The sequence below is a fragment of the Larimichthys crocea genome, chromosome III, assembly GCF_000972845.2.
Source record: "Larimichthys crocea isolate SSNF chromosome III, L_crocea_2.0, whole genome shotgun sequence".
NCBI lineage: Eukaryota > Metazoa > Chordata > Actinopteri > Sciaenidae > Larimichthys > Larimichthys crocea.
The window spans coordinates 14,569,369-14,592,666 of record NC_040013.1 but is presented as its reverse complement, the minus strand read 5'-3'; the positions used below and the strand labels follow the sequence as shown (position 1 = coordinate 14,592,666).

Genomic DNA, 23,298 nt, shown 5'->3' with positions numbered 1-23,298 from the left:
TTTTGTACAGACATTGGTGTTTTCTTTAAGATGAATTGCAATAACTTTAACGTTGTACAAAGCTGCCGTTTCTATCCAACGTTCAAAAGGTGCCAATGTCCTGACTGCAGACGTTCCTGTAGGAGTGCAAATCAAAATGTTGCTAATATGGCTAGTTGGAAGGATTTCAAGACATGTTTATGAAGGCTAATCGAGATCATGTTGAAGATGTGGAAGCTTAAACATACTTGAGGAGATTAAATCCATTCCCTGTTGCTCATTTAATTAAAACGCATTCCTTAAAAAAATAATAATAATAATTGACTTAGTGTTGTACAGATTTATTTTGAAGCAGCATCACATTGCAAACAATGGTTCACCATTTCCAACTGAATGCAACACTACCTTCAAGGTCCCACTACATTGTCAGCAGAGCAAAGCAAACAGTTCTCTTAAAATGCAAAAAAAAAAAAAAGAAAGAAACTCTCTCTACTAAACGCTCCCCACCAACAAGAAAACAACTCAAAAAAAACTCCTGATGTTAATGTTTTAAAGAGTCGAAGTACAGTATTTACAGAACACAGGATTAAAAGCAGACTGCTGTACAGCTCTTTGCTACATTTACAATCTCACACAGATAGTCTTAATTTCCAGAGAAAAATAAATACACATCTGATTTCTATTACACAATCTTTTCCATGTCTTAACCCTATTAAAATAATTTTGTAATCATAAAAATCTGATACAGTATATGTACATACATCTGATGCAAGTGTGTGTTTTTTTTTGTTTTTGTTTTTTACAACACACACACATGCTGTTTGCATTCTCTTAAAATTGGACCGCTTTCATTCCGAAACACACATTTGGTCTTACTTGACATGCGAGTTTGTACAGTGACAATGCATTCATACAGTGTTCCTCATTTGAATTTGTTGACCGGGTTTCCAATGAGCTCCGGGCACTGCTCTTCGCCTTTTGCAATCCTGTCGCACTTTTTGAACAGGTCGTAGTTGATCTTGTCAGTTAGGACGCTGTCCTGCTTATACTGCGGGTGCTTTGCAACAAACTCCCTCATCCACTTGGCCATGGTCATCAGTTCACCTGTTTCAGATCAGCGAGATTCACAGTTACACTCAAGAGTCGAAACTGCGTAGAGAAACTAAAGAGAACATTTCATGCCTATTTACCTGAGGCACGTTTCTTGATGAGCTTCAGATAATTCAAAATGGTGCACCTGGTGTCCACATCAACTTCCATGTTTTCCAGATAACAGTTAAGGATTGGGATAAGCCCTTGGAATACTCCCTCCTGTTGATAAAAGAAGAAGAAAGCAGCAGTAATTGTTAGATGGATTAAAATAATAATATCCATCTATCATCTGTAACCACTTCTCATCAGGGTCACGGCAGAGCTGGAGCCTATCCCAGATGACTTGGACAAGAGGCAGCGTACACCCTGGACAAGTTGCCAGCTCATCAGAGGACAAAATATAATATAATAATATAATATAAATAATAATATAATATAATATAATTAATATAATATAATATAATATAAATATAATAATATAAGCTCTAAAAAAAAAAAAAAAAACACTGCTGGCCTTGTAGTTCCATCACGCTCACCCTACTTATGTTATTTTACATAATGTGTATGGTGTGTTAACACATAAAACAGAGTACAGGCTCCTTTTATCTGACTTGATTGTATCTGTGTATCTAATATTGGACTTTCCCTAGAAGTACAGTAATTGCCAGCAATGGTGGTTTTGCAGCCATTTTGCAGTGGACATCTTGTTACTGTCAGAAGTTCGTGATATTTCAGACTTTCAGAATTACAGGCTGAATGTTCACCATCTTAGTTTAGTGTGTTGGCTTGTTAAGATGCTAACCAGGACTAAAAACAAAAGATAGCTAAAGCTGCATGACAAGTCAGGAGAGCAACATAGTTATATAATTCTAAGGTGGGACGTGGGTGTCTCCACCAATTGCCATGCTAATCATTCCAACAGTTGTCAAGACAGTTCACTGAAAACCTTAAAAGTGGCGCTACAGGAAGTCAAGCAGGATTTTCCCTCCGGGGATCATGAACGTCCATGCAAAAGTTAAAACATTTAATAGGCTGACAATAACATCTTTTCAGACGTCATAAAGCAAGAGACGGTAATCACCTTTCCATTGATGATGGTGTCAATGCTCATCAGCGTGTACTCCTCGTTAGCACCATCTGCACAATCGGTCTCCAGGCCATTGTGAGCAGAAGCAGTGCCATCAAAGACCGGATTACAGCCTGTTGAACAACAATGCAAATATATCAACTACTCTCATCGGAGGAATTTAGCGTTAGCATCAACCGAACGTTGCATTTCTTGTTTTACCCACCTTTGTAGATGTCCTTTCTGAAGTAAAACATGCCCTCCTGGACAGCGTTTCTCTTTTGTGCCACCTTCATGTTTTCATCAACCTGATAAAAAGACATATCATTACCCAAATGCCCTACTTCACTAATTATATATCTTATTTCATACTTTATAAAAGACCTGAACTGTGTTGCTGGTTTTACCTTTGACAAAGGGATCAGAAAGTCCAGTTTATAGGACAAGATTACTCTGGTGAGCAGCACGACAAAGACCACGTATGCAGCGTTTTCAAAGTCAGTTAGCTGCACCTAAAAAAAAAAAATCAAATCCAAAAATTAAACTCTTTTCTGTTTACGATAGGCCATGCCATTTAACATAAACGCAGATTAAAATTAAAAGTCTAAGTTAAGTGCTGGTACACTTGGTCATTACCTCCATGGGGCGGAATTCAACTCTCCAGCCGATATCAGAGTTTGGAGGTGGAGGTTTAAACCTCATCGTCTGCCAGTTTGTCGACTGCAAGTTCTGCAAGAAGAAAAGTCTGAATAAGTACATGTTTTTACACGAGACATGTATTAACTGGGAACTAATTGCCTAAGGGACACAGAAACCCCCACCTCAAAGTGGTCGGACTCGTTTTCATCATCCAAGTGAATTTTCTCCTCAAAGACAGAGAGTGGATCTCGGATGAAGAGGTGTGCTATGTGCTGGGCCAGCAGCTTGTCGATACCTACACACAGAAGGCTGATTATTCTTTACCGCACAAGAATCTGAGTGGATTATTCACACACTTCTTCTAAATGTGTATTTCAGACATCTCACTTTCTCAAAAATAAATACCTGCATTGAGCAGCTGCTTGTAGATCTCCTCGTCTATCGTCAGATCTATGTCGTTGTACTTCTCACCGCAGCTCGACAGGTAGCTGTCAATCGAATCATATCTTGACTTGAAGATCCTGTATTTGTCGTTTTGCAACGGCTGCAAAGGAGAGAAAGATTTTCACAGATTAAACTCAAACATTTTTACAGTGACACATGGGTGGTGCTTTTGTCTTATGTGTGAGAAACGTTTTGAAGAAGAACAGAGTAAAATTGGATTGCATGGTTCTGGTCTACAGTGGTATGTATCTTAGCAAACACAATAAAAGGTGGACAATTACATAACATCACTGAGTTCTGATGTTAAAAGGAGATTCAGTTACTTTAAGTGGTAGATAGAAATATTACTAGAGGTCAAACCAAACAAACAAACTTTTTTTTTGCCCTCTAAGGTTGTTTAGCTCCACCTGCTCACCTTGAGCCCACGTTCCTCCTGTGTCCTGTCATCCACAGAGGCAGAGATAACGCCCCAACGACAGTCAATATCTGACACATAGCCTCTGTAGAAGGGTGAGGCCGCACTCAACGCCATCTGTTAAACAGTATTCAGGAGTGTTTTATGAAATTATGGGAACAAAAACAAAACAAACAATCTTATAACTCTGATCCAATATTTATTTATTTTTATCCAGTCCTAGTTTGAACTTATAACAACAATCTTTAACAATTAAATCTGTCAAATTCTTCATAGTCACTTTCAAAACAATTGATTCAGTGAATAGATAATTAGTTCAGCTAAAAAGGAGGTCAGATAATTATTATGTTATATGAGAGGAAGCACATGCTTTACTTATCTACTCACCACTATAGGGCAGAATGTTGCTAGTTGGTCATAAAGGTATCTTGCCTCATCAATGCTACAAGCCTGGAATGTCACCTGCAAACACATTTTTTAAAAAAAAAGGCTAAAGTACATTTATAAATCACTTATTGGGCTCGTAAAGTTTGAATGTTTGAAAACAAAAAGCCTGTTGAAAGGCAACAAAGACGCAGTCACGTGGTTCAGTACCTGCAGACAGCAGTTCCCCATGCCAAAGCCCATGGCGTCCATGTAGATGTGATCAGGCAGAGCCGCCCTCGCCGCTTCACCGTCATCCTCAGGGAACTCTTCCACAAACGGAGATGGAGTGCACTTGTCTTTGAAGACTGAAATACGAAAAGCAATAAAGCGTGGTCATACTTATTGATTTATTCCAGTCTGAGAGGCAAATGAAATGCACCAGAATCTTTAATTCAGTCATCTTTCTTTTGGTCAAAATGACACCGACCTGTTTTTCAAAACGCATGGCAACATGAGAACCGTTTATCCTGACGAATACTTGTTTGACCACATGTTTAACGTGCTGAAGTGCAGAACGAGCCGTGTGTTCGTGCTTGTAGGTTAGATAAGACGGAGTCTTACAGTTAAGATATTGTCGGCTGTTCAAAGTCTGTGGCTGCTGTGTTGTGACCAGTGTGACCGAGCTCTGACGTTCTTTATGTAAAGATTTGATTGGCTGTATTGAAAGAGGGTTTCCATCTATGTAAAAGAAGAACTAACAGTATTCTGCTGAATCAATGGAACAGCTGCAGAATATCATCATGAAACCAAAAAAAAAGAAAGAAGAGAAACTAAAGGAGAGAAGGAGGAACTCTTTTTTTCCCCTCAAAGGAGAACACATGACACTGATATACAGAGCAGATATGTGAATGTCATAAGAGACTATTTATTTATTTCAGTTGGACTTACTTGGTACATTAATAGCGACTTTCTCTCCTCTTCTGTGACGTATGTTTCTAGTAAGGGTGCTGAAAAAGAAAATGACACTCATTATAGAAAGATAACGAGCATAGGCAATGAAACAAACATGCACGTCAACGCTTCGTGAAGCAGCAACACTTGCACGCGGTCACCATGAAGCCTACCTGAATCTTGGGTGGTGGTTGATGGCTTCATCTGGGAAAAACAGTGACTTGGACACTCCCTTTTCAACAGGGGTCGGCCGGTACTCTGGTTTAGTAAAACCAGGGCAACCTAACCTAAACAAAGGATCAAAGCATACACGACTGTTATAAGTGTGTTCTCATCTCCAATGACATGTATTTAAACTCTTGCTCAGTGTAAGCCAACCTTGGAAACGCTGTGATGGTGCAGAGGGTTTCGTTCTGGTTCAGGACAGACGAGGCCTCTCGTCGTCTCTTCCCCATGTTGCCCTCCACAGTGTTGAACTCCGACATGGTCCCGCCATACGGCTGACCTGGAGTTCCTTCGATCATGTAGCTGCCATACTCTGGTCTCCACAGTGTGGGATGACTGCAGGCAAATTATTATCATTTTTAAAAAGTGTTTCATGATGACATTTCTGATTAAATAAACTAACCACTCTCTCTCGTATGTCAGCCATTCTTTTGGCGGGACAAACGAACACGACTTATTTCTGCTCCAGAGCGCGTTCTTTGGTGTGTGCGACAGAGGGGCAGTAATGAGGAATGCATCGGCTCTACTCTTCCCACTGCCGCTGGTATTTCTCCTGGCTGAAGTTGGCTCTGCACAGTCAGACCCACGTCATGGACAGCAGACAAGCATAATACTCTTGCAGAGCTTGTACAAACACATTCATACCGCCTGCAGAGAATTCCTCTTTTTAAAAGAAATGTTTCTATAGGTTAGGCTTGAAAACAGGATTCCCAGATCAGATGGACTGGAAGGTTATTATACAACAGCTATACTGAAAAGAGACAAGTGTAAAAGGGTATAGGAGGAGGAGGGTATAACAAACTCATCTTCTATGACAAGCAAAAAGTTGGAAGCAACAAGTCTCTTTTTTTTTAAAGAGTGAAACTCAAGAGATGAGACCAAAGACCACCAGAAAAGAAATGTCAGAGATGCAGGGGACTCAAATCTGCAGCCTCTTTTACTGGAAGACAAATAAAAGCCCCACAAAGTTTGTAAAACAACACTTAATGATTGACTTAATGATTGTGCGGGAATGAGGAAAAAGACTATCTGGTGCATCATACAGGTAATCTCTACAGTGAGGATGACAGCAGTGTCATGAAATGCGAAGACTCCGCAGTGGCCTCAGGGAGTTTGAGGGGACCAATGCAGGCAGAGACTCACTCCTAAGAACTTAAGAGCTGAACCTGTCATACTTATATAATTGTGTGGGTAAGAGGTTACTGGTATTGTGAAAGAAAAACAACATACAGTGATGCGTTAACGTCACTAGGGAGATCTCAACATTGTGTCTGACGGGAGCAGACTTGTTTCTCTAGTTTACTTTGTCCACATGAGCAAAAGCAAACAACATCATCTCATGAATTATGAATGATGAACGGAGACTTTGAAAGTCAAATAGATGGTAAGTCACATTAAGACTTGCAGGCAAATCCAGCATGTTCCCACAGGATGAGACGACGCTGTTTGAGTCCAGGGCAATGCTACCTGTCTCTGCTGTACTGCTGTATTAAGGGCACTGCACTGAGATTAGATGCCTGGTCACGCTGATGTTTGGTGGAGTCCTGCTAATACATGCCAGGGAGCTGAGAGTATCCGAGGCAAAAGACCAAGTGCTCTACAACATCCAGAGAAATAAAGAATAATCACATGGTTAATATCGATTACGCTTCAGCTGCAGAACGTTCATTTTTCCTTGCATGTTTTATAAAGACAACCTTTAATTGAGCAGCTTATTAGCAGTTTATTTCTCTGTCTTCAACTGTTCATGCTGTCAGCGTGTAGTGACAAATACCCGTGTAAGTCATGTATGTTGGTTTAACTTTATTCAGAGTTCACAATGATAATGATTAAGTTTATTTATATAGCTTTAGGCTCGATTATTATCACCTCCACCTGCCAAATGTTGGTAAAATATGCAAGTGGCTGATTGCTTCACTCAAAAAACAAACAACAAAAAAAGCTAATCTACTGAGTAGTTGGTAAAATGTAGCATTCACTAGCTACGTTTGTTCATGTTGCACCCTGACTCTGCTTTTTATGATGCACGACATACTAGGCCAAGGTTTAACCCCACCAGAAATAATCTAAATCACCATCAGCCCTTTTAAGAGCTCGATAAGATCCAAAACAAACCAAATCAAAAGGCTGTTTAGATGTGGCATTTACTTAAATATAACTCAGAATAAGAACTTAAGTGTTGTTGTTTTTTTTCTGTGGTGCAGTTCAACAATATATTTGTCTTCCATGGAAAATAAATGTGGATTTTGTATTTTGGTGGTATTTGTGTAGTTTGTGGAGAGCTTACTTACTTGGGGTTTATGTTTTCACCCTGCTCTTGCAGAGTTTCCAAAATTTCTCTGCCGTTCAGAACGATTCGAACCTTTTCGTTCTTGTCATCCAACTCCACCAACATGTACTCGACCTGAACGTAAAGAATTAAAAAGCAAACAGGACACATTAAAAAAAAAATCTATCACTCCACAGTCATTACACCCATGCTGGACCAGAACACAAAGCAGACGTATTAAGATCAGACTAGGACGCCATCGCATCAATTCCAATTCATCAGTTATGTTTCCTTGACTTTGACTCCGCTACCCTGTAATCCCCTGTCTGAAAGAGGGATTAATCTATAACAACAGCATTCCACATTGTTCCAAATGAAAACACGAGTTGTTCGAGCTGTGGCACACTGAAATTTTGTGGGACTGCAAAAAAAAAAAAAAAAAGACTTGAAACGCAAACTGGTAGTGTGACGAGCTGAATAGACAGCCGAGCCCACATGCCTTGCATATTTTATAGCAGGCTGTGTGCAAAAGTTTACAGACAGTGTCGTAAATTAGTAGTAGTAGTAGTAGTAGTAGTGCCTGGGTTATTAATACATTAATATTAACAGACTATATGACTGGTAATAATACTCAAAAAGAACATTTATAAGAAGATCTACCTTCAGCTGGTGAATAATCATTAGTGGTTATGTTTTATAACTCACATTCTTTCAAAAGATATTTAGCACTGTCTTTATCTAAACAGCCAACCAATAAAATCAGACAGACAGATGTTATGAATTATGCACACTGGAAACAAGACAGCAATTTGCGTGCAATGCAAATCTCTTACACAATATTATCATAGTGACATATTTATTTGGGTTTTTTAAAAAGGTGAAAGTAAGGCCACTATTGCATCATGCACAAGCATGACTGCAGCAACATTTCCCACACGTTGCTGGTTCAGTGTCCAGTAAACACTTGCTCACCTCATCGCCCCACTTCAGCACATCTTTCTGACGCTCCTTCACCTTGTTGTAGATGTTTAGAAACTGGATGATGCCGTGTTTCCTGATGTGGTCGGCATATTTCTTGGTTTCTTCCCAGTTCAGTGGAGACCCCTGTGTCAGTAAACCCATCGCACAGACGCACAGGCTTGGAGAGTGTGTAAACTTGGTGTCTTGTGTGTGTTTACTTGCACGCTGAGCGTTGTTAGCTCGTTAGCTGGTTAGTCCCAACTAGCGCAGAGCTGGCCGTGAAAGGCTCGGTCCAAACAGGTGGCGGAACCGGGCTCCTTTCGGGGTGCTGTCAGTGAGCTCACAGGCTTGATGAGTAAGCCTTGGTGCTATTACGCAGCGTGCCCTGTCTGTAACCTTAGCTGGGCATCCAGAAGAAGCAGGCCCCTGCGCATCACTTGCTAATGTCTGGTTAGCTCGGTAAAGCACACCCGGGTGCTGATACGGCTGCTCTCCCGAAATACCCGCTGACTTAAAGGCTACGGCTCGGTTAACGACCGCGTACGGAGCCCGTTAACGTGCAGCTCTGTGATGAAGTGACAGCGAGGTGAACCGGTACGTAGGTCGCTGTTGCCGAACCAATCTGCCTCCACAGTGCCGGACTCATGGGCTGTGTGTTGAACATATGAACGCCCTCCTGGCTTTACACACGTGATGCCGTCAGGCGGAGCTGAGAGCAGAGCGACGTCACCATGACTCAGCATTCTCTGCCCGCCTGGCTCCGCCCACCGACCCGTCCGCCACGGCTATAGCCGATGAGGCGTTCAAGTGCTGTCGGAAATAGTATTTATTAATAGCAGAGGGAGAAATAATCAGAAAAAGTGACATTATGAACACAGTCTAGTCATGTTTGTGCTCTTATTTTTCAGTATCAGTACAAATAAAGTTAACTGATATCACTATAATACTACTACTACTGGTGCTCCTTCATCCCTGCTGCTGTGAGACTTTACAACACCTGCACCTGATCATGTTGTAGTCTCCTGTTCATGTCCCATTGCTATTTTTTTGTTCTTGTTTGTTTTGTTTTTGTTTTTTTAGTTTATGTTCTACCTAAGTACTTGTTTTGTAAATCTGCACATTCTTAAATCTGCACATTCTACTTTAGTGCTTTTTGTAAATATGTACACTTGTGTTTTCCCTCCTTGATTCTATTTTTTGCTGCTGTAAACAAGTGAATTTCCCCGTTGTGGGATAAGTAAAGTATTATCTAATCTATCTAATCTAATCTAATCTCTTATTTTAACTTGAAAAGCCAGATGGAAAATGTACTGTAGAAATCCAAATAATAAAAAAAAGAGATATTTATAAATCTTTTTTAATACTTGTATACGTTTTTGTTTTCCATTACAATTCTGTATATGTATGCATATTCATATAAGATATAAATCTGTGCAATAACATCTGTGTGTATACATTATAATCTATCCTCACCTGTTGCATGACTAAAATGTGGGTAGTACCAGATCATCAAGATAAACTTAATGCAACACCAAAGAGTCAAAAAGTGATTGTAATATTGACTCAGCACTTGAATTTCTTTAGAAGGTGTGTTTATCATGGGCATTTAATTGCGTGGGTGGATTAAATGTTTCATTGAACAGAAAGTAATTGTAATACTGACTCAGCACATACATTTCTTTATAGGGTGTGTTTATATGTGGGCGGATATTGTTTCACTGAACTGTATTTCAGGAGAGATTTCACTTTTCAATTTCAAATTGCCATTTCACAATTTCTTGTTTGATTCATGATAATTTTCTCTGAATTTTCCCTTTCAATTTTAATTCTGGTTAAAATATGATGTCCTTGATGTCCATCCAACACAAAGTTATTAAATTTACCCTGATAAATGGCAGATAAAAGCATCAAATTACCACATTTTAGTTTCTGGAACAGATAATGTTCATTGACATTTTTGCTTAATAAATTACCTTTTTGCAATTATCAGAATTATTCTTGAGTCAATTGACTAATTAATTAAGTGTTTCAGCACTAGTTGTTGTTACAGGAATTTTAAAGAAAAACCCTTGGATAAGGAGGACCGGATTTAAAGCATCAGAGTGTAAGTTGAATTTATTATTTAAGAAGGAGCGTTTCACAGTGCAACACACAAAAGGGGTTACAGAGAAAAAGGCTCCCTGAGGAGCTCTGACAGTTGGTTCTTATACAGTTGGCTCTCAACCCCTGCAAATAGCATCTAAACGGTTTCTTCAACATATCCCCTAATCAGTAGCCAGTATATCCCCGGTCTAAATGTCACATCTCTGACCTGTCCCTGGTCCTCATTCTATTCTGAAATTCCTCTATTTATACATTAACCTAAACTTTATCTTACCCTGCCAGTCTCAGCCAAACATTAATAAAGGGAAGTGCCCTCAAGACATGTAATAAATAGGAACAAACACTGTATAATTTATAACATCTAAATAGCTGTGTAATCCTAATTTTTATAACAGTTGTAACTGTCTATTCTTGGGATCAGGCATGTAGGTCTAATCTTCTTAGACAGTGTTGAAAAAGTTAAGAAAGTGTACATTTATAAAAGACTAACTTTTTGTTTGAGGAATTCATTGTTTGTAGACCGACACTAAATTCTGTCAAATCAAATCAGTTGTTATTACGACATAAGACACTTTAATACATTCAGGACAGTCTGACAGCCATTTGTAGTTCAGCTTGAAGAAAGTAAGTCATTTAATACTTTATTTTTTGTTTTGTTTTCTGTTGGCAAAATGGCACACGTTATGTTTCTGACTGAAATACGAGGGATAGATTTAATGCAACCTCACAGAGTCAAAATAAGTCATGTCAATCATGACTCAGCACTCACATTTCTTTAGAGGGTGTGTAAAATTTATATGCAGCAAAGTCGGGTAGTTCAAAGCAGTGACGGACAGCAGAGACAAGCAGGAATTTTGAGGCAGCTCTTGAAATGTTTAATTTGAGTTCATCTGCTCATGACAGCTGTTTGAGTAACAAGCCAGAGACAACTTATCCAAAATAAGGTGTAGATTTTACATACACAAATTATTGTTGGTCTGAAACACAGTTTCAAACTAAATCTCAGGTATTATATAACACTCAACACTCAGCTAATCTAATACCCTGGACTGTGTGGGAGTGGATTGATTGCATTTGACTGACTGTGCTGTCACATTTTGTCTCAATATTGCTTGACTCTGATTACGGCTCAGAAGTCTGTGGTCTCACCTTTTTCCTCCTGAGCCCTTCGCACTTCAGATCTGAAAGAAAATAAAGGACAAAAACATAAATACAGAAACCTGTCATGTGAAATACTCATAGTGAGAAGATGATAGAGAAAATGGGTTTTCAGGCCTTTTAACACAGTTTTTCTAACTTTGCAGGTTAAGGCTACAATGGCACCTCTGCCTTTATGACAAGTACTTAAATTTCACTTGACTATTATGTGTGAGATAGCATGTGAAACCTGCAGTGAATATGAGATGCTTCCCTCCGTGGCACTAATGGACAGAGGTAAACCAAAAATGTTGTATTCTGCAGCCCCTTTATGTATTTATTTGGCTCATGTTACATGCCTGAAGCCCTGTTTCCTCACTCATTGATGTAAGATTAAAAACAGGAAGTCAAAAGTGCATACCTCATGATTCAATTATAAATCTATCATTCATCACTTGTTGTTCCTGATTCACAAATACTGCAGTGAAAACAATGCAAATCTGGTTCATAGAGACACTCTTTGATTAATTTAAGCCATATGACAATATTAACTGTACCTTTGCCTTTCAATAGTTTCCTAAAAGAGTAAAAGACACCACTAAAAATGGCAAATAAGTATAATAATCTGAGAGTGGAAAGAGCAAAATAATCTTTTGTACATGTAGATTTAGTGATTTATGGTGGCCACAAACAAACTTGACCCAGATTTTCAAATAAGTGTGTCACACAAATACACTTTACCCTTTAAAAAACAAACTTATATATAAATAAAATGATTTTAAATAAATGACCATGGCTCAGTTTAGCTTACACTTCATCTCTTTAATTTAAAAACAAACAAAAAATGAAAAGACATGAGCAGTCAGGGAATTCATACTGACCTCCAGGAAAGCTCAGGCTGACAACGTCATTCCCAAGTTATATTTTTCTTTTTCTTTTTTACAAAATGCGTTTGTTGCTGTCACATCTAAACCCATTCAACCATCATCATTCCAACATTTCCCAGCAGAATCCTGATGTGTTTATGACAATCGCTCAACATACGACACAAGACCACTGAATACTGTACATGAGACACATGTAAAGAAACTGCAGCCTCACTGTGTAGTGCATTTTACACACTAATCACAAGCACCTACTCCTGGTAGGTGGTGCCAACACTTATTCCTGCTCCAGCTTTATGCCGCTCACTATTCTGTTCAAGTATCTGAGAATCACAGTAGCTATAGTCACCATAAACAAGACTCACAAAATCCTTCAATATTAATGACTGTGTTGTAAACAAACAACACAGTATTATTAATCTCATGGCAGTGGGTAAAAAAGACAGTTACAGATTAACCTCAGTAACAGCATTGATTTAGCTTTTTTTTTCTCTACCTTTCATTTGAGTTTTAATTATCCCAACTGAATTGGCCCCAAAAGTAAATTTATGTCTGAAAATGATAAAATTGGTTATTCCTGTGTCCAGTTTGTCTCCTTCATAGTTGTTATCTGACCTTAATCATACTAACTATTAAACTCATTTAAAATTTTAGCACTAGCTTCAAATTGTTTTTTTAAAATCACATGTTCCCCATTTTGTAATCATTGTATTAAATTAATTAAAATTCATTTATTCATCTTAAGAAAGTTGATCACCATTTAAAGTAACCATCTTAGCTCCAAAAAAGGGAATATTGGTAGAGTTTAGAACCAAGATTTATGGAACAGAAAAGCTGGAGACCTTTAGACATGTTAACTACATCATTATCATCTAAACCTTTATATACTGACTGGTGCAGAAGACACTGAACTGGCTCTGGACTCTCGTGTTTTCCGTGTGGGTATGTTGACGACACAGCATGAAATGCCGACTGTAGCTTCTGGCAATTCATCATCCTCAGTCCATTCATTGAGGTCAGGATTGTAAACCTGAATGCACTTCTTGTACTTCTTCTCGCCCTCGTTCCAGCCTCCAAGGAGATAGACCTTGTTGTTCAAAATGGAAATACCGGCCGTGCTAACTCCTGTGTGAAGAGGTGCGCAGTAGCTCCACTGCCCGTTGTGAGGGTTGTAAGATTCGACAGCGAGGACATCCACCCTCTCCCCACGACCTCCCAACTGACTTCCACCGATGACGTAGGCTCGGTCTCCCACGGTGGCACCGCAATGCCAGCCTCGGGGTGTGCTCAGACTGCTCCTATCCTGCCAGGTGTCAGTGGAGGGGTCATACGAGCACACGGCCCTGGTGTAGGCATTGTTGATGTAACCTCCTGTTACAAGGATCTTGCCATCGATGAGGGAGCTGGCATGACAGCAGCGGGGCACATCCATGGGAGATTTCATCTGCCACTGGTTGGAGGAGGGCACATAGCACTCCATTGAGGCCTGAACACCATCAGTGTTTCGCCCTCCAATGGCAAACAGAAGGCCATTGAAGGTGTTGAGGCTGAAGTGGGTGCGCCTCTGGATCATGTTACTCAAATGGGTCCAAGTGTTGAAGCGGGGGTCATATCTAAAGAATGTGAGAAGAATTTACGGTTACGTACTAATTCTACACAAACTAATACAATAAACATTAGAAGTAATAATTAGTTCTTACCTGCAGAAGTTGCTAACAGCATGTTTAGCCTGGTTCCTTGCATCATTCTGGTCCTCACCACCTGCCACATACAGGAAGCCATCCAAGACAGCCACACACTGATTAAAGCTCTTTGCTGGCATTTCTGTCAACTTATTCCAAACGTTATCTGCATCTCTGTAGAGGACGTCTTTGCTGAGAGATTTCTCTGTCAAGGCAGGGCGTCCGCCGACTGTGAGTATCACCTTGAGGCCACCGCGTATCTTTGTTCTGCGTGACTGGAGGATGTTCTGTTGGTATGGCAGCAGGTGGTAATTCATGGCGTCAACAAGGAGACGATGGCACTCTGAGTCTTGCATCATTCTAGGAACACTCTGGACATGATTCACCAGGTCTTGGGCAGAGATAGTGCCGAAGCGGATGTGAGTTAGGAGATCTGCTGCGTACTTCAACCTCTTCTCGTCAAAGTCCAACCATTTCATGGCGATCTGGAAGGCCGTGATCTCAGAAGGAAGCTGCAGGGAATCATCTGAGAGGAAATCACTGATCTGCTCATAGGTGAGCTTCAGGAACTGCTCCATCTCAGAAAACTCGATGAAGTTCTCCCGCATGAACTTCTGAGATGCCTCCTTGGTTTCTTTCAGGTCATAGGCATCAGCAATATTAGCCACATACATGCAGTTCTCCACACTGAGCTCCTGCATGAGGAAATCACTACACATCTTCACTAAGGTGCCAATCTGCAGCAGCAGGGCTGCAGCAATAGTGCTGCCGATGCTGTACAGGGACAGGGTCAGCTTTCCGGAGTAAGCATATGTGATTGCTGTGGCTAGACCAACAGGTGAGAGGTCATTCAGGTCGATCTTCTGGAGGGACGAATCCTTCTTCAAGATGTTTCGAATGTACTCGCTGCAAGAGGCCATGACAACCTTGTGGACATCGAATGACTTTGACTTGGTGGCAACAGTTAGATCACAGAGGAAGCTATCATGTCTCATGTTGCTCAAACCCTCCAGGAGGTTTGGGGCATACACTGAATCAGTGACTTCAGTTGAAATGCAGCTGAAGCCGTTTCCTCCCTCTAACAGAGTGTTTAACCCATTGATCTTGTTGATGGGGCTGTCCTCAACCATTATGGTCATTTCATTTATGTCTCCTTTACTCTTTTTGGTCGTCTTGTTCTTTTTCGGTGCCATGGCTGTTGCAGCAGTATGCAGCCCAAACCTTCTGAAAAATATAAATGATTCAAGTCAGAAAAGTGTCAGAAAATCATGTTAGTTACCCAGATAGAGTTATGTTCCACAGATTTGGGTTGTTCACAAAAGAATGACAGATATTTTCTTCTTTTATCTTGACTCCAGAGGAGTTGAAGGTATCCCACATTCCTAAGATTTAATTACATTAAAATAGTCTATATTTTTGTATATAATTGAAACAGTTTTAAATGATTCATGTGCATGCTTACTTTGCTGACTTCTACCAGTCAATGTACATTTTCTTTGCTCCAAACTAAGCAATGTAACTTGTTGGATCTAATTAAAAATGTTTTCATACATTGTAAATTTTATTTAGACACTACCAGGCACTGACGCTTTTAAAAACATGTTTGCTACCAGGTGATGCTTGAACAAGTGAGTGTGTCAACATGACCCTCTTTGCATCTGTCACAATTTATCAGCAGTATGTCCAGGAATAGCAACGCTGGACGGCTCGCCCATGACGTTCCTTTTATAGACTTTATGAGACATGAGCAGCAGGCCTCATGTCCTCTGACAGTTTGAATTCAAATGAGGGAAAACACTTTATTCTGATCATTTTGCCTTGTTTCTTTGTTGTATTTAATTGTTTTAGGCCTATCCTGAACAAGTGTGCAAAAAATCTATCTACAAGACAAAAAAGTTTCCTAAAAAAAAGCCACTCTTGACATTATTTACCCACAACCCTGGAAAACATGAAGCTTACTGTCACCATGGCTTTGTGTGAAAACTGATTTTACCAAAAGGTCAACAGCTTTAGACACATTATTTGCCCTTTGAAGCCCAAGTAAGTGAGAAACAGGCACATTTTCCGTTTTAAATGACTGACAAACACTGAAGCATCAACTGCACCAAACTACCTTTTCATTGCTAAAGTGGCAAACACAGTAAAACAGCACTTACCTGGGAAATGAAGTTGAGGCTGGAGAAGAAGGAACTTGTGCCTCCAGTTACTGGAGCAGGAGAGAGAGAGACCAGTATTCAACCCTAGTGGAAGACACCCCCGCTGAAAGAGACATGCAGAGTTAACTCCTCCTTTTGGGGAGTGAGTGCCAATCAAGTATTGTGCAATGCATGTGGCATCCCCACCCCTCCCAACCATAGTGTCCTACAATAGCCTCCAATCAGTTGATGTCAACATACTATGGGGGCCCGACCTATGGTATATCCTCAATTGAATGTCATACGAAGAGTTTCATTTAGCTGTTGTTTTGAAGATAATCTTTAGAGCTCAGTGAGGCATTTAAGTATTCACAGAGAAATACATTTGTTTTTAAATACAATGCTCTAGAAAAATCAGATCAAAGATTCATTATTGGACATGGTTTTAAAGACAATCTAAATGGAAATCAGCAGGATATATTTGCAGAAAATAGGAATTAAAGTGTACAGGGGACACACACACTCTGTTACCACCACATGTGACAGCGTGTTTGCTAAAATGCCCCACAAAAAAATGTCCCACAACTCTCTAGGCAAAGTCTACCGTGACAGCAAAGTCTGACCAACTATGTCTAGCTCATGTTAGAGAAGATCTTTTTTTGGCTGGTGTGTTGGTTGATAGGACCTGAAGGCCTACACATTTTAAAATACATTGATTTTTTTGTTCTCATTTCATCTATAAAGTCATAAGAATGGTTGTCATAGATCAATTAGGGTAAATTCTTAGAAAGGAGAACAAGATTTTAGTTAGAGTTAATTCAAAGAGCCAAAGAGGGAGGAAATTTCAGAAGTAGTTTATTTTCATTTTTAGTTTTCTGAAGCTACAATATGTAGTGTCATCGTCACGTCTGTCATCAGTTCCGCCCATTATAATAATGTCATCAGCGGGCGCGCGCTGCCCGGTGTGTAGTCGGTTGCACGTGAATCACCGTGATGGCCAACAGCTCTGATGTGGTGAAGAAAGTCATGCGGTTCAAACTTCAGCTCTCAGACACAGCAGAGTCTGCTACGGTAGATAAAATGTTCATTTTTTTCAAAATGGAAAAAAATGCGCAAAATAAACAGACCACAGTTTTGGGGGAAAGGACAGCAATTGTTTGTCCAGTTTCTTTGGATGTTTCTGCCCATATAACGATACACAGAATAACTGCTGCGGAAAGATTAGTGCGGTTTCACAATCTTGTTTTTATTGGCTTCTTTTATATTTTCTCTCTTTCATTATGTTCGTCTTGTATCATTGATCATGTGTGCACAGACGCTGATTGAGGTCCGTTTCAGTCTCTGACGTGCGCTGCTGCCACACCGCATTTTGAAGCACTTTACACCGGGGGGGTCAGGTTGTTTAAACGGGGAGGTGCCTTCGTGCTAAAATTGGCATCCCCTCCAGTTGTTCAACTTGTGGCTGCTGTCCATCATCAGTGGAGGCTCTGCAGGCTTGTTTCAATCACTTTTACATGTAGATGGATTTATAGATTGGTCAATGCTTAAGTCTTCATATTCAATTAAAACACATTTAAATTAAGTTAAAATGTCCAATACACAACTTTTAACCCCCTGGTTGAGTTGTATAGTGAGACTTTGAGCTGGCAGTAGGATTATCCATTTATAGTTCGCAGTAAAAGGAGCAGCCTAAGTGGGTGTGTGAGGGTCCCATACATAGCTACTGCTCTGAATGCACAATCAGCACCTGTGGTCCAAAACCAGGACTGCCATATTTGGCATGTAAAGTTTCCTCCACCTTTTAGTTGCGTTTTGTCCTAAACGGGCATGAAAATTACGTTAAAGTACATATTCTTAATGTGTTTGTGTTTACTCTCTTTCCAGGTTCTAAAAATTTTGCAGAAACTCAAGGATCTGGATATCACATTAGACATTCTTGCTGTGAGTCTCTGTTACAAATAATGTATTTTTGTGGTGATATATCGGAGTATGAATTTTGGATAAGTAACATTTTCTTTGACTTTACTGACACATGTCCACATTTAAATTAGGAGACAGGAATTGGCAAAACTGTTAACTCGTTGCGCAGACATGAACAGGCTGGAGAACTTGCCAAGTCACTAGTTAGGGGTTGGAAAAGATTGGTCCCTAAAGAATCCACAAGGTGAAGTGTATTTAACCTTTTTAGTTTTATTTAACAATATGTTGTATAATATGATTGATTGTGGTTAATCTTTATGTGTATGTTTCCTTGATGTAGCCACACAGAAGATGGGGATGTGTCAGAGAGTTTAACTTTTAAAGAAAAACTGGACGACCAAAACTGTCAAAATCATGGAAGTCTGACAGTGGAGGATTTAAACAATAATTGCTTAACATCTCATGACGACGCTCTCTCCAAAACAGGGAATAGGAAAGCTGTTTTACAGAAACAATGTGAAGAACAGAATGAAAATCAAGAAAAAAGTCAACAAGAAAACCAGAATATCTCTCAGTATGATGTCTTGAAAAAGAAAATTGAAATCCAACAGGATAAAAAGGACAATTCAGTTTCCCATGAGAAGAAAACTGATCAGAGCAATAGAAAATCAGGAGACGGTGATGCTTTGCTTGGAAGTGAAAACCCAGAGGACAACTCCAGTAGTGGAAAATTGGGGTCAGAAAAAGAGTCAAATAAAAAATCAAAGCCATCAAAAGAATTGTCAAAGGAAGGCAACGAATCATTTTCATTAGAGTCCAGTGACAAATATTCCAAAACCTTAGATGACAGATCTTCAGGAACATTGAATAGCTCAGAGGCTCAGAACAGAAAAAGGAAAAAAACGGGTAAAGAGAAGCATGCTGCTCTGAAAGAGTCTGAAAATGAGGAACACCCAAAACACAAGGCCAAAATAAAACCCAAAGACAGGGAGAGTAACAGACACCTAGAGGAGCCATCCATGTCTTTTGAATCATGCCTGAACTATGACGTGAATGTTTTCAAGAGAAAAGAACGATCTGGAGTGAAGAACCCTCCCAAAAAAATCAAGACAGCAGTAAAGGATCCTGGCATGAAACATTTCAAGTCACCTACGATGTCTATAAATGTAACCTCTCCAAAACAGGTATATTTGATCTTAAAGGTTTAGCTTTTAGAATGCAGGTAATAATTAATATTGACTAATAATCCATCATATTTTAGCAATTTAAGGAGTCGGTAATGAGCCTGATGAACATTCCTTTACCTGCTGTTCTGCCTGAATGTGAACAACCATCCAGTTTTGAGTACTTTGAGAGGAGAGGTACTGTATTTATAACACATCCAGCTGTATTTTCACATTGGTTATTTCATTTTTGACACTGCTTCTTTTGTCTTACAGTTGAGAAGGAGACAGATTTCTGTGACGTCTCTGAGGAGTCTGCAGGCTTCACAGGTCAGCGACTTAACAAGAAGATGCAAGTGTACTCTGGTGCCAAGACCATTTTCCTCCCAACCATGATGAGCTTGCACCAGCAGTGTATCCGCACGCTGCAGAATAATATTAACTGTGAGTAAAAATTCCAATGACCTTTTCGCACAGGCTTTGATCAGTCTGCCAGTTTGTTGGATTTATATTTAGGTGCAGGGATCTCTTCTCAGTGCTTTATGAAACTGGTGGAGTCCCATTTGAAATCCTTGAGCCGGTGTTGGAGAGGTGTACACCAGAGCAGCTGCTACGCATTGAAGAATACAATCCAGTAAGAATGTGAACATGAATACATTTAGTGCACACTTAGTGGCCACTTTATTAGGTACGCTACACCTGCTAAGCACTGAATTTGACTGTCTCCAGAGCAGCTGCAGCTCACAGAGCTTCTATTTCTTCCATTTTATCAATTGCCATTCAATGTGATATGGAACATAATCCTCAGCTATGGCTGTAAGGGAATATTTACACAATGGCATTTGCCCCATACGATTGTGAAATCTTCAGGGTATATTCCATTGGAAGTATGAATGTAATCGATCATTTTTCCTATCGGATATCTTGTGTGAAACAAGTTGACAGTTTGCCATGTGTTCCCAAGCAATAACACGGCAAATGGCTAGTTAATTTTGATGCATATTGGCCATCAATGCTTGTTTGTATGCTGCAGCTGATATAATATGTCCTGAATTATCATCAAAATACATTATAATAGAAGTCTGCCATAGTTACATGTCAGTCACCATCTGTTCTTCATACTGTAGCTTAGTTTCTGCTTCTCAGCTTGCAGGCGTAAAAACCCATTATGGTGTTGCAGTATCTCAGCCACTATTGCACTGAGCTGTAAAGTGCTTGTTACTTATCTTAACTCTTTCACTGAGCTGTGCTTTTTGTTTTGTGACGCGTGAAAATCCACTGAGTGCAGCTTTTAAACCATCATATCTGGCACACATAATCCAATAACATAGCAAGTCTGGTGTATAATGTTTAGCTGAACAGTAACTTAATCTCCTAAACCCCATTGTCATGCTTTACATTCCTACGAGATGTGCCAGATTTGAAAGAGCTTTGAAGGCTGTTAATGGTGTTTATGAGCAGGTTTACCTTAATTGATCACTGAGTGTATGTCTTAAATTGTTATTATGTACATTGTTAGGCCTGTAATTTGTTTCCACAGGTCTACATTGGAGTGACTGACCACTTATGGGGGAAACATTGTCAGAGGGACTTCAAAGACTCCAAACTTCAGGAGTATGAATCATGGAAAGAGATGTACGTCAGGCTGTCTGAGGAGAGGGAAAGGAAACTCCAAAGACTGACAAAAAGCATTGTCTCTGCACATTCTAACAAACCCAAAGGTATGTGCTGTATACGGTCTTTTTGTGTCGGCTTGTAATTACAGCCATTGCGAAATAAAATTACAAACGGTTGAACATTAGCAAGTGATTCTGCATGGTGGGAAAATAGTGTTTACTCGTTATAACGTTCTGTACACGGTGACACTTTTTTTTTTTTTTAGGTCGGCAGGTGAAGATGGCATTTATTCACACGGTTGCCAAGCCACCGAGAGATGTGCGAATTCAGCAGGAAATACATGGAACTGCTGTTCAGCAGCCTCATCAGCTCAGGTGCAGGTGAGTTTCAGCGGTGGCCTAAATACGGAGAAATATCTACAAAGGTTTTGTCATTAGCTCTGCTCCCCTTCACCAAAAAGTGATCACTCCACAACAGCAGCTTAGCATGGTCATAATAACCCACATAATCTGTCAGACTCATGTGATAACACTGGGTGAAATGTTTTTTGGGTGAACTTAGCCCAACACAGTCCAGGAAATGGAGCAGCTATGTGATGTTATGCTCACTTGCTGTAGTGTAACGCTGACATTTGGAGGTAGATGAAGACTCATTTGTGATTTTATATGCTTTTTTGTTTGTTTGTTTTGTAAATAACATAACCATTATTTCTTCAATTATCAGTGTCAAGATTCAGGACAACAGATCAAGGCCCAGTTGTAATGAGCCCAGCAGATCCAGCAGCACGACTTCAGGGGCAGGCAATACACAAGACCCTCGCAAAAAAACAAGTGAGCTGAAGAGTATTGTAGATGTAATGTTAAGTTTGCATAACTTGCCTGCTCAAATGTCTAGCATGTTTTTAACTTTTCAAAGGTCGGAATGAAAGCTATACATACAGATATAGATCCATATGTAGTCTTTGACTTTTTTTTCATATTCATACAGGAGTTGCTCCAATGATGGCAAAGTCCTTGAAGGCATTTAAGAAACAGCTGGGACGCAGATAAATGCTCTTATATGACCTTGCTATTTACAGTGTGTGGATGTGGTGAAAGTGTACTCTATCATTCATTAACTTTGGACAAAAGAAGGCTTGTGTTCACCTTAGATTACTCTGTGTTGTTTGTCTAAATATACAGGCAGCTGCCATGTTTTTTTTTTCACTATAATTGTGAATCATCTTCACTATTAAATGAAAAATGAAATGAGCAAATTTATGTGATTTGATATTTTGTCTTTTAGCTGTTTGTGCTAAACAATGTCACACTTTAGGTTATTTAATGGGGTTTGGCTCCCTCTAGAGGATATATGGAGCAGTGTAATTTGTCTTTATTTACACATTTCTTTGCCAAACTCATTTTACTACACATACAGTTTCAGATTATCTTGATGATTACCTATGTTTTAAATACAGTGTACATCCCTCTCAATTAATTTAATTTAAAAAAGGGCGCCATGAGGACATAACTCATAACATATTTAATCCACACATACTTAACCATATTTACCATACATATAAAGGACTCATTTTACCATACATTAAACATACATTGCTGGGGATATATTGCATTTAGTCTTTTCATAACAAATGGATCATAAACTGTGTGTTCAAGCTCAGCAAGTTTGGAAAAAATAAATTTATAACATTTAACGCTTTTTGTGGTTACCTTGTATTTTTTTTGTGTTCCCATGCACCTGGTTTTGAGAAACAATTCTAAAAAAATGTCATTGTTCCACATAAAAGAAGAATAAAAGAAAAGAAAGCAGCTCCCTGTCAATTCAATGTAATTCCTATGATGTTGTCTTTTATGGGGGAAGACATCTGTTGTCTGCCACGTCTCAAGGACCTTTGAACAACTGTTTGAGATGGTAAAAGGGAAGGCTTTGAAACTGCTGCAGCCTTCTGCACCACCTGTGGCAGTCTGCTAAGACCACAAACATCAAATAAATAATTTCATCTTCATGTTTAATTTATTAATTTGAGGAAAGGTGCTATTTCTCATATGTGCAGGGCTTATGAATGTGTCTTATTGCTGATAAGTTTCAAAATGTTTTCGGAAGAAGGTAAGAAAAGGATCTGAAGCTTGTGAATGGGCAAATCTGTCTGCTCATGTACCTGCCAACAAAAAGATACTTATTGATTTCTAAAAAAGAACAAGACTTGCAGATGCAAATGTATAATAGAGGTAGCGTGCTACTGGCAGCTAAC

At 39.5% G+C, this 23,298-nt stretch overlaps 3 protein-coding genes across 5 annotated transcripts; 1 reads left to right on the top strand and 2 right to left on the bottom strand.

Annotated features, from left to right (window-relative positions):
- Positions 1-304: 304 nt before the first annotated feature.
- On the bottom strand, positions 305-9,103 carry gclc (glutamate-cysteine ligase, catalytic subunit). Its single transcript, XM_010756283.3, has 16 exons — positions 8,419-9,103; positions 7,469-7,581; positions 5,331-5,513; positions 5,126-5,239; positions 4,950-5,008; positions 4,230-4,366; positions 4,023-4,097; positions 3,636-3,752; positions 3,182-3,320; positions 2,959-3,071; positions 2,774-2,866; positions 2,545-2,649; positions 2,364-2,445; positions 2,153-2,271; positions 1,170-1,290; positions 305-1,083 (listed from the first exon to the last, which is right to left on the bottom strand). Exons 1-16 carry the CDS (start codon positions 8,566-8,568, stop codon positions 902-904), a joined length of 1,902 nt encoding a protein of 633 aa, XP_010754585.2. The 5' UTR covers positions 8,569-9,103; the 3' UTR covers positions 305-901.
- Positions 9,104-11,370: 2,267 nt separating this feature from the next.
- On the bottom strand, positions 11,371-16,496 carry klhl31 (kelch-like family member 31). 3 transcript variants are annotated; one of them, XM_019268509.2, is made up of 4 exons: positions 16,369-16,496; positions 14,231-15,436; positions 13,423-14,143; positions 11,371-11,690 (listed from the first exon to the last, which is right to left on the bottom strand). In XM_019268509.2, the coding sequence occupies exons 2-4, from the start codon at positions 15,403-15,405 to the stop codon at positions 11,685-11,687; spliced, it is 1,902 nt and encodes a 633-aa protein (XP_019124054.1). In that variant the 5' UTR covers positions 15,406-15,436; positions 16,369-16,496; the 3' UTR covers positions 11,371-11,684. The 3 variants fall into 3 exon arrangements, with proteins under 3 accessions (XP_019124054.1, XP_010754596.1, XP_010754602.1); XM_010756294.3 differs by lacking the exon at positions 11,371-11,690 and having other exon boundaries at positions 12,454-14,143; XM_010756300.3 differs by lacking the exon at positions 11,371-11,690 and having other exon boundaries at positions 12,454-14,143; positions 14,231-15,433; positions 16,369-16,482.
- A 777-nt stretch (positions 16,497-17,273) lies between these two features.
- On the top strand, positions 17,274-22,733 carry eloal (elongin A, like). Its single transcript, XM_010756310.3, has 11 exons — positions 17,274-17,418; positions 18,232-18,288; positions 18,399-18,511; positions 18,608-19,451; positions 19,529-19,628; positions 19,707-19,874; positions 19,967-20,064; positions 20,971-21,151; positions 21,313-21,427; positions 21,771-21,877; positions 22,035-22,733. Exons 1-11 carry the CDS (start codon positions 17,341-17,343, stop codon positions 22,094-22,096), a joined length of 1,923 nt encoding a protein of 640 aa, XP_010754612.3. The 5' UTR covers positions 17,274-17,340; the 3' UTR covers positions 22,097-22,733.
- Positions 22,734-23,298: the final 565 nt, after the last annotated feature.